General features: G+C 34.1%; 2 protein-coding genes across 2 annotated transcripts; one reads left to right on the forward strand and one right to left on the reverse strand.

Moving 5' to 3' along the window:
* The first annotated feature begins 1,440 nt into the window (after positions 1-1,440).
* LOC133311421 (protein PLASTID TRANSCRIPTIONALLY ACTIVE 16, chloroplastic) lies at positions 1,441-4,222 on the forward strand. Its single transcript, XM_061512473.1, has 5 exons — positions 1,441-1,983; positions 2,518-2,970; positions 3,090-3,158; positions 3,316-3,374; positions 3,501-4,222. The coding sequence occupies exons 1-5, from the start codon at positions 1,543-1,545 to the stop codon at positions 4,018-4,020; spliced, it is 1,542 nt and encodes a 513-aa protein (XP_061368457.1). The 5' UTR covers positions 1,441-1,542; the 3' UTR covers positions 4,021-4,222.
* A 2,971-nt stretch (positions 4,223-7,193) lies between these two features.
* Positions 7,194-7,682, reverse strand: LOC133311444 (transcriptional regulator TAC1-like). The gene has a single exon (XM_061512498.1). The coding sequence runs from the start codon at positions 7,680-7,682 to the stop codon at positions 7,194-7,196; it is 489 nt and encodes a 162-aa protein (XP_061368482.1).
* Between the last annotated feature and the right edge of the window lie 5,325 nt (positions 7,683-13,007).

The following is a 13,007-nucleotide window of genomic DNA, read 5'->3' on the forward strand; positions in this document are numbered from 1 at the left end:
CATGGTGTTCAATCAATTGGTTTTGATTTCCCCTGCTTCATTGCAATGTTAATACCTTATATGTTGGTGGTGATATTAATGGGGAATGGTGGATCTGTTTGTGTGCCTGTTGCATTCAAAGAAATGTTTGTGTTTTCAATTTTCCTTTGTTGTGTGCTAAGACCTATATTTTCCTTCTGATCTTTGTTTGTCCCAAATTTTAAGGTTGGTTCTGACTTTTCGTAGGTTTAAAAAATCTTAAGAGATCGGTATAATTCATTAGTTTTTACTTTGCATTCTTCATTGTACATGTGATTTTTTGAATAACTATATTTTCATTTGATAGCCACATTTAAGTTGTTACAAGAAATGTTAAGGTTTTTTTCTTTAAACGTAATTAAAGGTTGTCATGAATTTTTTTTTATATGAAAAATTGTTATGATATTCATTATTTTGAAATTATTATTTCAAACAAGTAGGACGGAGTGAGTAAAAAAGGACGTGATATTTTCTAGTTACCCAGTTTTACATTGGGTTTTTCACATGGCGCATCGTCCAGGATTACTCGAACTGGATCCTTGGGGGACGCTGGAAGTTGGGCTAAAATTCCATGCTATATTCTCTTGTAGGCCCAGACAAGCTTACTCTAAAACATCCTGCATTACCGCGATGAATGATGGAGACCCCATTTAGTAGTTAGATTGCTCGTAAACCCATCAGTACTCTAGAAAATGAAACTATTATACTATATTGATAGATGTGTTATGTTTATCTCATTTTACATGAGATAAATAACTTTCTTACACACAAAAAGGTATTGGGTCTCATCACTTTTTTTTCTCTTTTCTTTTACCTGTGGGTTCCACTTATAATTTTATTTCTATGGTATGACTTAACTTTTTTTCTACGACATAAGAAAAATATTTTCCTCGATAGATTTCGCAAACCTAATCCAAATCTGGCTAGCCTGGTGACAATCAAGCGGCACATATATCGCGTCCTATTCCGCATATGGTCACAACCTAATCTGGATTGTTGATCCTGTTATAATTCTAATTTAAGCAAAAAAAAAGTGCAAGTAATTCAATGGAATGTTTCGCCTGTTGTGAATAAATTTCATATAGTTAATTACTTCTCCTAAGGACGAGTATCCACTTTTTTAGTTTTTCCTCACTCTATCTTTATAGTTAATAATTTTTAAATATGAATGTGATTTTTTTTGGGAACTTTAATATAAATTACGAAGAGAAATTCACATAAGATTCTTTTTTGATTATTTTTGATTCATGTGTGAAAATAGAGCGTCATTTTATGTGCTATTCGAACGCTTGGTGTTCGATATTTCTGCAGGATAAACCCTGACCACGTGGCTAAAGCCAATTCGCTAGCTTCTGCTTGCCTCTTCCATTTAGATAATTCACACACAGACCAAACAAAATTAATCTTTCAAGGCCTAAGTAATAGATTGTGCTTATGAGCTAAAGATACAGAGATACACAAGCCAAAAGATACATACTACAATTGAAGGCGAGGGTGAACTTGGAAATCTTGCTGTATCCATCCATGGTTCCCACTCTCACTTCCAATTCATCTCTGTTACCAACCTCGTCTCACTCCCTCAGGAGCCCAAGGCTCAGAGTCTTTGCTAAGAAGTCTGGAGCATTCCCTTCATTTGGGGTGGGCAAACCTAAAGATGATTCTTCTCCTGAAGAAGGAGGCCAACCAGCTGATGGCTCATCCAAATCCAACCCTTTTCGTTTCAACTTTGGAAAGTTACCTGATGTGACATCCTTGATCCCAGTTGTGAACAACCCTTCTTCACCAGGTTTGTCATTTGGAAACACAAGGCGAAAGGATCCTTCAACCGTGTTTGTTGCTGGCGCAACAGGCCAGGCTGGTATTCGCATTGCACAAACACTGCTAAGGGAAGGTTTTAGTGTACGAGCTGGAGTCCCTGAACTTGGTTCTGCACAAGAACTGGCTCGTCTTGCTGCTCAATACAGGGTAAGCCTCTTAATCAACCAATTAGTACTAACTGTTGCATGTAACTTGGTTCTCCTGTTTCCTATTCTGTGGAGGAATTCAGATTAGTGTCGTAAAGAACCAATTCAACCCAAAAGCTTAAGCTATTGGGTGAGGTTACATTAATAGTTTTATATATCTCAACATGCCTCCTCACACGAGAGTCTACTGGACTTGAAAGGTGGACAATGCACAGGCTCACCTACCTTGCGAACTAAGAAATTCCACCTGAAAGAAAGTGGGTGAAAGAAAATGGGGGGCAGCGAGGATCGCGAAACCGGGACACGAGGCTCTGATACATACCATGTAAAGAATCAATTCAACCCAAAAGCTTAAGCTATTGGGTGAGACTACATTAATGATTTTATATATCTTAACAAGTGTGATGTAGATTAGATTTTATTTACAATATCGTAATGTGAGATTGATAATTTGATATATAGAGCAAGCAGAAAGTGGTGACTGGCCATCATCAGATTGAGTTTTTATGAAATTTTCCATTTGGAGTAAACGCAGATTATATCAAATGAAGAGGCAAAGCGTCTAAACGCTGTGCAATCAAGCTTTGATGATGCAGACTCAATAGCTAAAGCAATAGGCAATGCCAGCAAAGTGGTTGTCACCATTGGTTCCACAGAGAATGGTCCAACCGCCGAGGTTTCCACGTCAGACGCCTTGCAAGTAGTTCAGGCTGCACAGCTGGCGGGTGTTGGCCACGTGGCTGTTATCTATGACGAGAACACAGCCGGCAACTCAACCTACAATGTACTGGATGGCATCTCCTCGTTCTTCAACAACCTGTTCTCCCGGTCTCAGCCATTGACCATACAAGAGTTTTTGCAGAAAGTGATTGAAACAGACGTCAAATATACCTTAATCAAGACAAGTTTGACTGATGATTTCTCTGCGGAGAGTTCCTATAATGTGGTCGTCTTTGGCGAAGAAAGAGCCCGCGCGAACGACTATAAAGTAATGTAATGTATGCCATAATTTCTGAATGAAAAAATTGTGTCTTCTTTATACTCCCTTTACATCCTTATTTCCATATTTGTAGGTAATAGTTTTTTAGAAAATGATGGTTATTATAGGTAGCAAAGTCCAAGATAGCATCGTTAGTTGCTGATGTCTTTTCCAACACCCAGGTGGCAGAAAACAAGGTATCATTTTTTTACATAATGCATTCTAGTGTTTGTTGATATTTAACTGAGATGATTAGCATCCTCACACGGCCATGCATATTTATAAAGCTAAAAGATTGAAGCTTTCGGTTGACCATTTTACTTCTGGTACCCTCTCTCTCTCTCTCTTCAATAGGTTGTGGAAGTTTATACAGATCCAAATGCCCCCTTGAGGCGTGTAGATGAACTTTTCAGGTAAATCAGCTAAATATAGATAGTTGTTTCTGTTTTTCATCTATAGCAGGTGGATGATTTTGGCTTTGCTTCCCCTTTGAGGAGGATCAGTATGTGTTTCTATCTGATTTATAAGTTTCTTTACAGCACTATTCCTGAGGATGGCAGAAGGAAAGCCTATGCTGAACTGCTAGCGAAAGCTAAAGCAGAGGAAGAGGCAAGAGTGGCTGCTGAAAAAGCCCGTGAAGCTGCTGAAACAACAAAGAAGCTTGAAGAAGAGGTGAAAAAGCTTTCACAACAAGAAGCCCGGGCTGCTAGTCTAGCTCAAGAAGCCCAAGACAAGGCAGAGGCAGCTGGGGCTTCGGTGGAAAGCCTCTTGAACAAGGCAAAAGATTTTGGTGCAGGGTTCTCCTGGCAAAAGTTCAGCTCACAGATTTCTACCTCAATCCAAAAGCCTGATGAGGATGAGAATACAAATGTGCAGCTAGCCACTGTAAGGGGACAGGCCAAGGCTCGGAGTCTCACTCCTAACAAAGCAGTGGTTAAACAAACAGCTCCAAGAAGCGATGCTCGTAAACCAAAGGAGCAAGCAGAGAAACCAAAGGAGGTCAGGAAGGTGTTTGGTGGCCTGTTCAAGCAAGAGACTATCTATGTTGACGATGACTAGTGGAAATGGAACATGTCTTGCACAGGGTAAAACTCTGTTGTTTGAGTCTCTGTTAACATATAGATAATTTGGTTGGATGTGTATGGTTTTGTAAAGTTCTATGTTTTGAAACAAAATATTTATGTAGTTTTACTGGTTTAGAACCCTGCAACAATCAGATTAGTAGGGGAGAAAAAATAAAAAAAAAAAGATTTTCCCTTATCTTCTGGACTCTTGCTATTAGCAAGTTGCTAATGCCTCTGGCCACGGTCGTGCCTTGCTTCAGCAACTGTAACATTGTGTTTGGATTATACTTTACTCATCTCAAATGATGGTTTAGAGGGTGCAAACTTAGTTTTGTCTTAAACTAAGATGTTTAGTAAAATTTCACTTGAGGTATGTCTAATGAGATTTTGGTCTCAAATCATGATTTGAATAGTAGTGAAAAATAGTTGCTGTGGTAGGTTGGAAACATTTATGACCAAAATTAAATACTAATATCCACCTAATTTTTAAATAAAAGTATTTAACTAAATCGATTCATTGTAAATTCACTTTCAATCAAAATTGAGAAAATCAGGTTTATGAAAATTAATTTTATAAACTATAATACAAACGTACACTAAATAAGTTCAAGTTGGTTAATACTACCTCCGGTGGTTGAAAGTAGGGATGGCAAAGTGGGCGGTCCACCCCGCCATCAACCCGCCAAAAAATGAGTCAGTCTGTCCTGTCCCGTTTGGCGAGTTGGGAGAGTTGGCCCGCCAGCCCGAACCTATTACCTATTTTACACTGACCCGCCTCGGCTCGCTTATGCCTGTCATCAACCCGTCAAAAAATGAGCCCACCCCGCCCAGTCCCGCTTTTGAGATGGGTTGAAAACTGAGCCTGCCCCGCCCCATTTAGCTGGTGGGGCGGGTTGGCCCGCCGAGCCGAGCCCTTTAAGCTGCCATTGTCTCGTGTTTGACAGCTTTGTTTTCTTGTACTACACATCAGCCGCTGGAATTAATGATTTAGTATGTGGAAAATGATTTCAGTTATTTGGTGCAAAAGAAATCTTTAATTAGAACCATTTTCCTATGTTACTGTAATAATAATTTATAATAATAAAATTCTGATTAATTATTTCACTGGTTTGAAATGGGAGAAAATGACTTCTGTTGTCCTAAGCAAAATGTTTTCACCTGGAAATCAGGAAAAAAAAAATTATCTAATAAACATTTTTTACAGTCGAGTGCCCTAACTGAAGATATTATCATATGCTGCTAAACTGTAATTAATGCATAATTCAAAAATGAAGTTTATTATTGATTTTAAACAAATTTAATAAATTTTAGGACACCAACTTAAATTAATGTTGGTAAAGATATTTTCTGGAGCATACAATACAGCAATTGTGCTTCAGGAGCATGCAAAAGATTCTGCCAAATTTTTTGATTTATTGAATATAATGGAGGCGCTAAAATTCGAACTTATCACATCTTGCAAATTATCCAAACTTTTCACCATTTGACAAATCCAGATGACTTTTCCCATTATTTATTTTAAACACATTAATTCATGTAATTTTAGACACATTAACATAATAAAATGGATGATAGGTTATGCCAAAGGAGCATGCTAGAGTTTTTCTTGAATCAATGCTAACTACAAAGTTAGCAATGACTTTTTAAGTACGGTATATATATTTTAAACGCACAATATATACGATGATGAATGGGATCTTTATTTTATGTTTTTGAAGAATTTATCTAATTGCTGAAATTAATCTAGTCCTAAAATTTCATGTTCCTTGGTTGAAAACAATCTCTCTTCGTGTGTGTGTATATATACAAGCGCGCGCAGAGACAACGATAAGGACAGGAAATTTTTATCCAGTTCCTGAACCGTGGGGGACATGGGGGTAACTCAAAATTTTACAAATATTTTAGGAATTAGGCAAGACTCAAAAATATACTTCTGCTTGCATGGGACTAGATTAATTACTTAATTATTCAAATGATACATATTTTCCTAAAGAAAAGAATGATACACATATTACCTTCTTAAGGGACGTAACTTCTGGCAAATAGAGCTTCCCCAAGATTGTATTCGGTAATGATATATGCATGCTTTCCTTCTGTGTACATATCCTGGAGGAGTGGATGTAGATAAGTCGAAATATATAGTGAGAACATTATCTTGGAGGCTAGGATCAATACAAATAACAAGGTTAATTAGTCGTGTCTTAAGCTTCATAATTGGTCATCATCGAAATGCTTATATGCTTGTACTGTCTATGAGCCTAATGCTTAATTATATATACCCTTATGATGATGTCGTGCGTTTAGATTTCATAGAACTACAGGAAACAAATTGTATTTCCATTAATTTCCTATGTGAAGCTCAAGAGGTTTATCAGAGTAATTCCATGATACTAGAGTCCATGAATGAATTGCACGAATAGTGAAAGAATTTCTATGAATTAAAGGACTAAGTAACTCGTTACTGGGGTATCAGGTCTACGACTTGAAATGAACCAGCAACTTAATTAACTTGAGAAATCAATGCATGAAACGATGAAAACTAGAAAGACGTATATAGGGTTTTTGTTTTCTTGTTATTAATTGACATGCACTAAGCAGAAATGAAAATATTTTAACGAATTATAAATAAGAAAAGCAAGTAAATTACCTTGTTCTTGTCGATGGTTGAAGATGACAAGGCTAGTTCGCTTGGTTCTAATCGAAAACAAAATTTGTGTGCAATGAAACAAAATATATTATTTCAATTATAAGCAACATCATATCCAATATGAAATTAAGCCTAATCTATATACAACAAGCCAAGGAGGCAAAGTGACATATTAATATTGTTTTCCAAGAGACGAATAAGAAATTAAGAATCTATTACTTTAATATTACAGTTTGAGACATTGAGTTCCATACTTGGAATAATGATGGTGCAAGAAATTCAGTTTTAAAGACTCGACTATAAACTGTTGTAACCCAAAGGAAAAAAGAATCAAAAGAAGCAAACTTCGATCAGATCTAACATTAAACTTCTTTTAACATATACAATGAATACAAAACATTGCTCATAATCATTAAAATTGTTGTGAGAAACAAATCAAACAGAATAAGATGAATTTTTTACCAAGAAAAATAAAAAGGGTTCTTGGACATGTACAAATAATTATGTATTGATCATTGAACTCAATAGAATTTTCTGGTACCGGTAGCCGGAGATAAATCCCGTGGCTCAGACCCTAATCTCAGTTCAAGGTCTAACTCAGATGAGGAACGTTCTGTAGCAATATCCCCATGAATTTGACCTTGTGGCTTTTGCGTTTCACTGCTATTTGGTGATTCAGCAAAGAGTGGAAGCTGCCTCATGTGAGTTTCATCTATGGAGGAGGCATAGTCTTGTTGAGACACATTCCAATTCCAGCTTTGTTTGCTGCGTTCTTCACCAGACTTAGACTCCAAAGATGGTTGAGTTTGGTTTGAAGATTGTTGCTTGAGTTTTGCTTTGTCTTTCCTATGGATGTTCATATGACCCCCAAGTGCTTGTGCATTAGAGAAACCCCTCTTGCAAAAGTTGCACTCGTAGGACCTGGATGATGGTACATGACTTGCACCTTGATCATCACCATCGAGGGGTTTTTCTGATATTGGTTGATGATGATCATGATCAGACTCCATTATTATTTGATTAGTTTCAACTTTGAAGCTATGTAATGATAATGAAGTAATTCGTATAGATAAAGAAAGGAATAGAGATGGTCAACAGGGAGAAAATGTGGTGGTTTTTATATGTGGAGTGGGGCACATTGCACATACAAATTAAGGCCTGCTTTTTTATTTTTAACGTTATTCTAGACCAATGGCATGTAATGAGAATGTAACTTCTTGGAAGTTTTACAGCTTGAGTTATAGCAAAGGACAATATAGCTTAAGGCTTTGTAAAACTGGGTCATGGTACTGGGAACAACTTGTCTGTTTGCATTTTGGCATGTAGCTTTTTCTTTTTTAGTATTTTGGAATGTAGCTTTTTGCCTACGCTACCTCCAAGTATTGTAGCGTAAACACAATGTTACTATCAACAAGTTTTTATATATGGGATTAACATATTTTCATATTTGAGATAAGCTTATTTTCCATCATTTTTTTTAATTATATATTTCTGAAAATACATAGTTATAACGTTAAAGTTTTTTTTTCTCCCTCTTCACGACGTCAGCTAACAGATTATAACTATATATTCTCGAAAATACATAGTTAAAAGGGGTGGCTGGAGATAAGCTTATCTTAAATGGTTGGAGAAATATTTTTCCTTTTACATATACCATATGGGAAGAGTTATATTTACAAATTTTTTGTTTACAAACTACACTATGTACTCCTAAGAGTACACTCAGTTAGGAATGTACTCCCGAGAATACATAGTATAATTTGCAAAGTTTATAAACCAAAAGTTTGTAAATATATCCTATATCTTATACCAGGGAGAGTTATATTTACAAACTTTTACAAACTACACTATGTACTCCCGGGAGTAGTCTCGGTTAGGAATGTACTCTCAGGAATACTTAGTATAATTTGTAAAGTTTGTAAACTAAAAGTTTGTAAATATATCTTATCTCATGCCATATATATATTTAACCATATTTTCGTGTAATTATTATCATACTAACGTATATATGTTTCCTGTATGAGTGTGCTTTCTAATTTGTTTCTAGTGTTTTTATTAGATTCTAACAAAATTGAATAGGCAAAAAAAAAAAAAAAAAATTGGTTTTAGTTTTTAATTTTGTTTGGTACTGTAAAAGTAAAATCACTTTTTGAAATTAATGTGTTTGTAAGGATTTGAAATATGTGAGTCTCCTTTGTTTAAAGTAAAGTTTATAATGTTGATTGTAAATTACTTTAGAAAAAAATCAATGGTTTTCATCTCTAAATCAATCTTTTTAATTCACCGAATAAGTTACTTGTTAGTCATAATCATTAAAATCAATTTTAGTAGTTAATTAGAATTGATTTTGAAAAATCTTACCTGTGCAGTTTTTGTTGTTATTTCACCGCATTAGTTAGAAAATTGACTTCATTCTGCTTCCACAGAACTTTAACCAAACGAACGCTTAATATATTTGAGAAGAGACCAAGTTCTATACTTCTTCATTAAGATTTGAAAAAAAAATTGATTAAATATTGATTTTTAAAATGAAACGATCTTATTTGAGATTGATATGTATGGTGTGGAAACAAATGACAATGTATCAGTTTTGTTGGTAGCAAGAGAGCTAAGTAGATGGAAAGAAAAGAGTCTTAGTTCGATCATCACATGTTACATTTAGGAGGAGTTTAAATATTTTCATTATAACTCATCCCGCACTTCGGATTAGTCTCATAACCGACTCAAAAAGTCGAAGGCTGTGACAATACTGGAGGAAGCCAACTCGCCTAAAAGAATAATTTGGATTGGGTTAACTCAAAAATAAATAAATAATGGAAAAAATGTTTGTCATTTTAAATGACATAAAGTTATGTCATTTTAAGAGAGAGATAGACACAAAATATTTTTTTTATTTAAAATTTAAATTAAAAAAAGCCACTCACTTTCTCTCTCTCATGATTTTCATTTTTTTGTGTCTATCTATCTTCTAAAATGACATAACTTATGTCATTTAAAATGACAAACACCGTACCCATAAATAATACTGCTAATCTGTGCTAATTTCTAAAGCAAAAAATAAAAATGTTTTGTGAGAGCAAGTTATCCCAAGCTGTGGGGTAAAAGGTAAAATAATATTTGTACGAGGTCAGATTGGTTTCTCTCAAGATGAAAAGGTCATCTAAAGAATCACGCAATCGTTTGCATGACCATTTGATTTATAAAATAGTCGGAAATTTTGAATATTTTATTTTCCCCCGTCCCATATATATTACAACTAAATAGTTTACTGCGTTAAGCTGCATGCATGCTGTCATGAACCACCTCTTAACACATGCCTGTATATGCTTGAAGCACCACTTTATTAATGTTATACAAAACACAATCGGGAGAGAATCTTCTGAACTACACATATAACTCGGTCAATATTGTTTTTTTAATACTTTCTTTTACCATTTCTATCAAAGCTTATTGAAAGTTGAACCGGATTAATGCCTTCCAATGTCCTGAAACTTCAAAATATATACTCTAGAGTTTAGACGAATCTAAAATTAAATAAAATCAAAATAAAATTAACAGTCTTGATTTATATTGAAACTATGGAGAAGTCAATTAAAATAATCCGTAATTTATAATTTTATATGGTGTTTGCTACTTGATTTCTTCCATAATCTTCAGTCCAACATAGTCTACTATGTTTGCATGTTTAATTAGCCGTCCTGATTCTCGTGAACATTGAATTTGAAGCTGACTTGGTACTTGTTATGGCAATTAATGTTGAATGATCTTAGAAGAACCCTCCTCTGCTTCAACAGGATTAATTGGAAAATATATATATATAGAGAAGGATCTGTTTATAAATTTTTTTTACTAATTACACTAAGTATGACCGGTTATACATTCTTGATTGAAATATAAGAGTTTATAAACAAAAAATTTGTAAATATAATCTCCCTATATATATATATATATATATATATATATATATATATATATATATATATATATATATAGGAGAAAGTTATATTTACAAACTTTTTTGTTTACAAACTACACTAAGTACGACCGGTCCTACTTTAATCATGCAGTGTACGACCGATCGTACTTAGTGTAATCTGCAAAAAAAGTTTGAAAACGGATCCTATCCCATATATATATATATGGGTTTGTTTTTTCTAAAGTTACTTTAGGTAACTTTATCTAATGTTCGCCGAAACGACGTTGTTTTGGAGCGGAAATCATGATATATTTATAATTTTAATTTATTTCAGGGTTATAATAGTCTTTATCATTCTAATTTTTTAATTTTTCAACTTCAAAACGACGTCGTTTTAGTGAATATTAGATAAAATTATCTAAAGTAACATTAGATACTTTTTTCCCTATATATATATATGGGTACGTTTTATAAGAGTTATGTTGTAGGAAAAGTGATTGTGTAATGTTATAGAGATTCATTTTGCGTGCCATAGTTTTTTTTTTTCTTCAAAAAGTGTGGGCCCCACAAAATATTATGTGTGTAGGAAACTTTGTTGTGTCATGTGAAATGATAAATGCAAATCCCTATATATATATATATATATAGGGGTAAACATTTCTGCAGCCACTTTAGATAAGCTTATCTACAGCTACCCTTTAAAACTATGTTCTCCCGGGAGAACATAAGTATAATATTAAAAGTTGCTTTTATATCTCTCTCCTCAATTACTTTTCAGAACCTGTCTGCTAACGTGGAGAGAGAAAAAAAAACAACTTTAATGTTATAACTATGTTCTTCCAGGAGAACATAGTTATAAAGGGGTAGCTGTAGATAAGCTTATCTAAAGTGGCTGTAGAAATATTTTTTTCCATATATATATATATATATATAGGGGTAAACATTTATGCAGCTACTTTAGATAAGCTTATCTACAGCTACCCTTATAACTATGTTCTCTCGGAAGAACATAGTTATAACATTAAAAGTTGCTTTTTTTTCTCTCTCATTTACTTTTCAGAATCTGTCTGCTGACGTGGAGAGAAAGAAAAAAACAACTTTAATGTTACAACTATGTTCTCCCGAGAAAACATAGTTATAAATGGGTAGCTGTAGATAAGCTTATCTAAAATCTTTTCCCGGGAGAACATAGTGAAACCTAGTGTTCTCCCGGGAGAAGATAGTGTAGTTTATAAGAGTTTGTAACAAAAAAGCTTGTAAATATAACTTGCCCATATATATATATATATATATATATATATATATATATATATATATATATATATAGGGCTTATCATTTCTCAAGCTGCTTGAGACAATGTTATTTTCGGCTACTAAATCATAACCGTACAAAAATAGATCAATGGTGATAAAGGAAGAGAGAAAAAAAGGAATCATAACCATTCAAAGGTGAATCAATTAATATAAGGAAATAAATAAACAAAACGACGTAGTCTTGGGATGGCCGGAGATAACATTGTCTCAAGCAACTTGAGAAATGTTTTTCCCATATATATATATATATATATATATAGGATTTAAATTTATGCAGCTGTTGTGTGTGCAGCAATCAAATATTTTTCATATATATGTGAAAGTATTAAATGCAGGGAATCATAACCTTACAAAAGATGAAAGCATTAAATGTGGGAAATCATAACTATACATCTGTCGTTGTTGTACGTAGAGCAGCTGCAAAAATGATTTTACCTATGTGTGTGTGTATATATATATATATATATATATGGGCTATGTTTTTCTCATGTTACGTGAAATAACATTGTCTCATGTAGAGATATAATTAAATGGGTTTCACAACTAAAAAGAAGAAAAAGAAAAAAATGTTGGCTCGGATTTCGATGAGTTTGTAACATGAGATAAACATTTCTCTCGAGAGGTAGGATCTTTTGGCACTAGTGTCAAATTTTAAATTTGACACCTCATCTGATAGCCGTTAGATCAAAAAAAATCAACAACTCTGATTTGTAAGCATGTGACACCGTTGATCTTTTTTGATCTAACGGCTCTCAAATGAGGTATCAAACTTCAAATTTGACACCGGTGTCAAAGGATCCTGCCTCATATATATATATATATATATATATATATATATATAAAAGGAAACAATAAGAATTGCGGAGGGTTTGCAAATTATCTTGGTTGTACCAACCAGCTGGCACAGCAAAGGTAGGCTTGAACGTCTTCCACATGGAAATTACTAAAGCCTTAAGTTAGTTGGACATATTGATGAGTCATACACAGTCGATGCAGCTACAAATAAAGTACGAAAGTGGCACTTAGAACCTTGGGGATATAAGTCATATATCAATACACTATAACAGAATAACCAACCCATACCACCTTTTCTCTCCTTAACAAC

The sequence above is a fragment of the Gastrolobium bilobum genome, unplaced genomic scaffold (assembly GCF_033153095.1).
Source record: "Gastrolobium bilobum isolate Gb01-03AN ecotype WA unplaced genomic scaffold, APGP_CSIRO_Gbil_v1 utg14925, whole genome shotgun sequence".
NCBI lineage: Eukaryota > Viridiplantae > Streptophyta > Magnoliopsida > Fabales > Fabaceae > Gastrolobium > Gastrolobium bilobum.

Excerpts from the sequence above, each read along its gene's own strand:
- LOC133311421 (XM_061512473.1), top strand. The coding sequence starts at position 1,543 with ATGGTTCCCACTCTCACTTCCAATTCATCTCTGTTACCAACCTCGTCT. Across the intron at positions 1,984-2,517 it reads GTCTTGCTGCTCAATACAGG|ATTATATCAAATGAAGAGGC; the intron begins GTAAGCCTCTTA and ends GAGTAAACGCAG. Across the intron at positions 3,159-3,315 it reads CCCAGGTGGCAGAAAACAAG|GTTGTGGAAGTTTATACAGA; the intron begins GTATCATTTTTT and ends TCTCTTCAATAG.
- LOC133311444 (XM_061512498.1), bottom strand. The coding sequence starts at position 7,682 with ATGGAGTCTGATCATGATCATCATCAACCAATATCAGAAAAACCCCTC.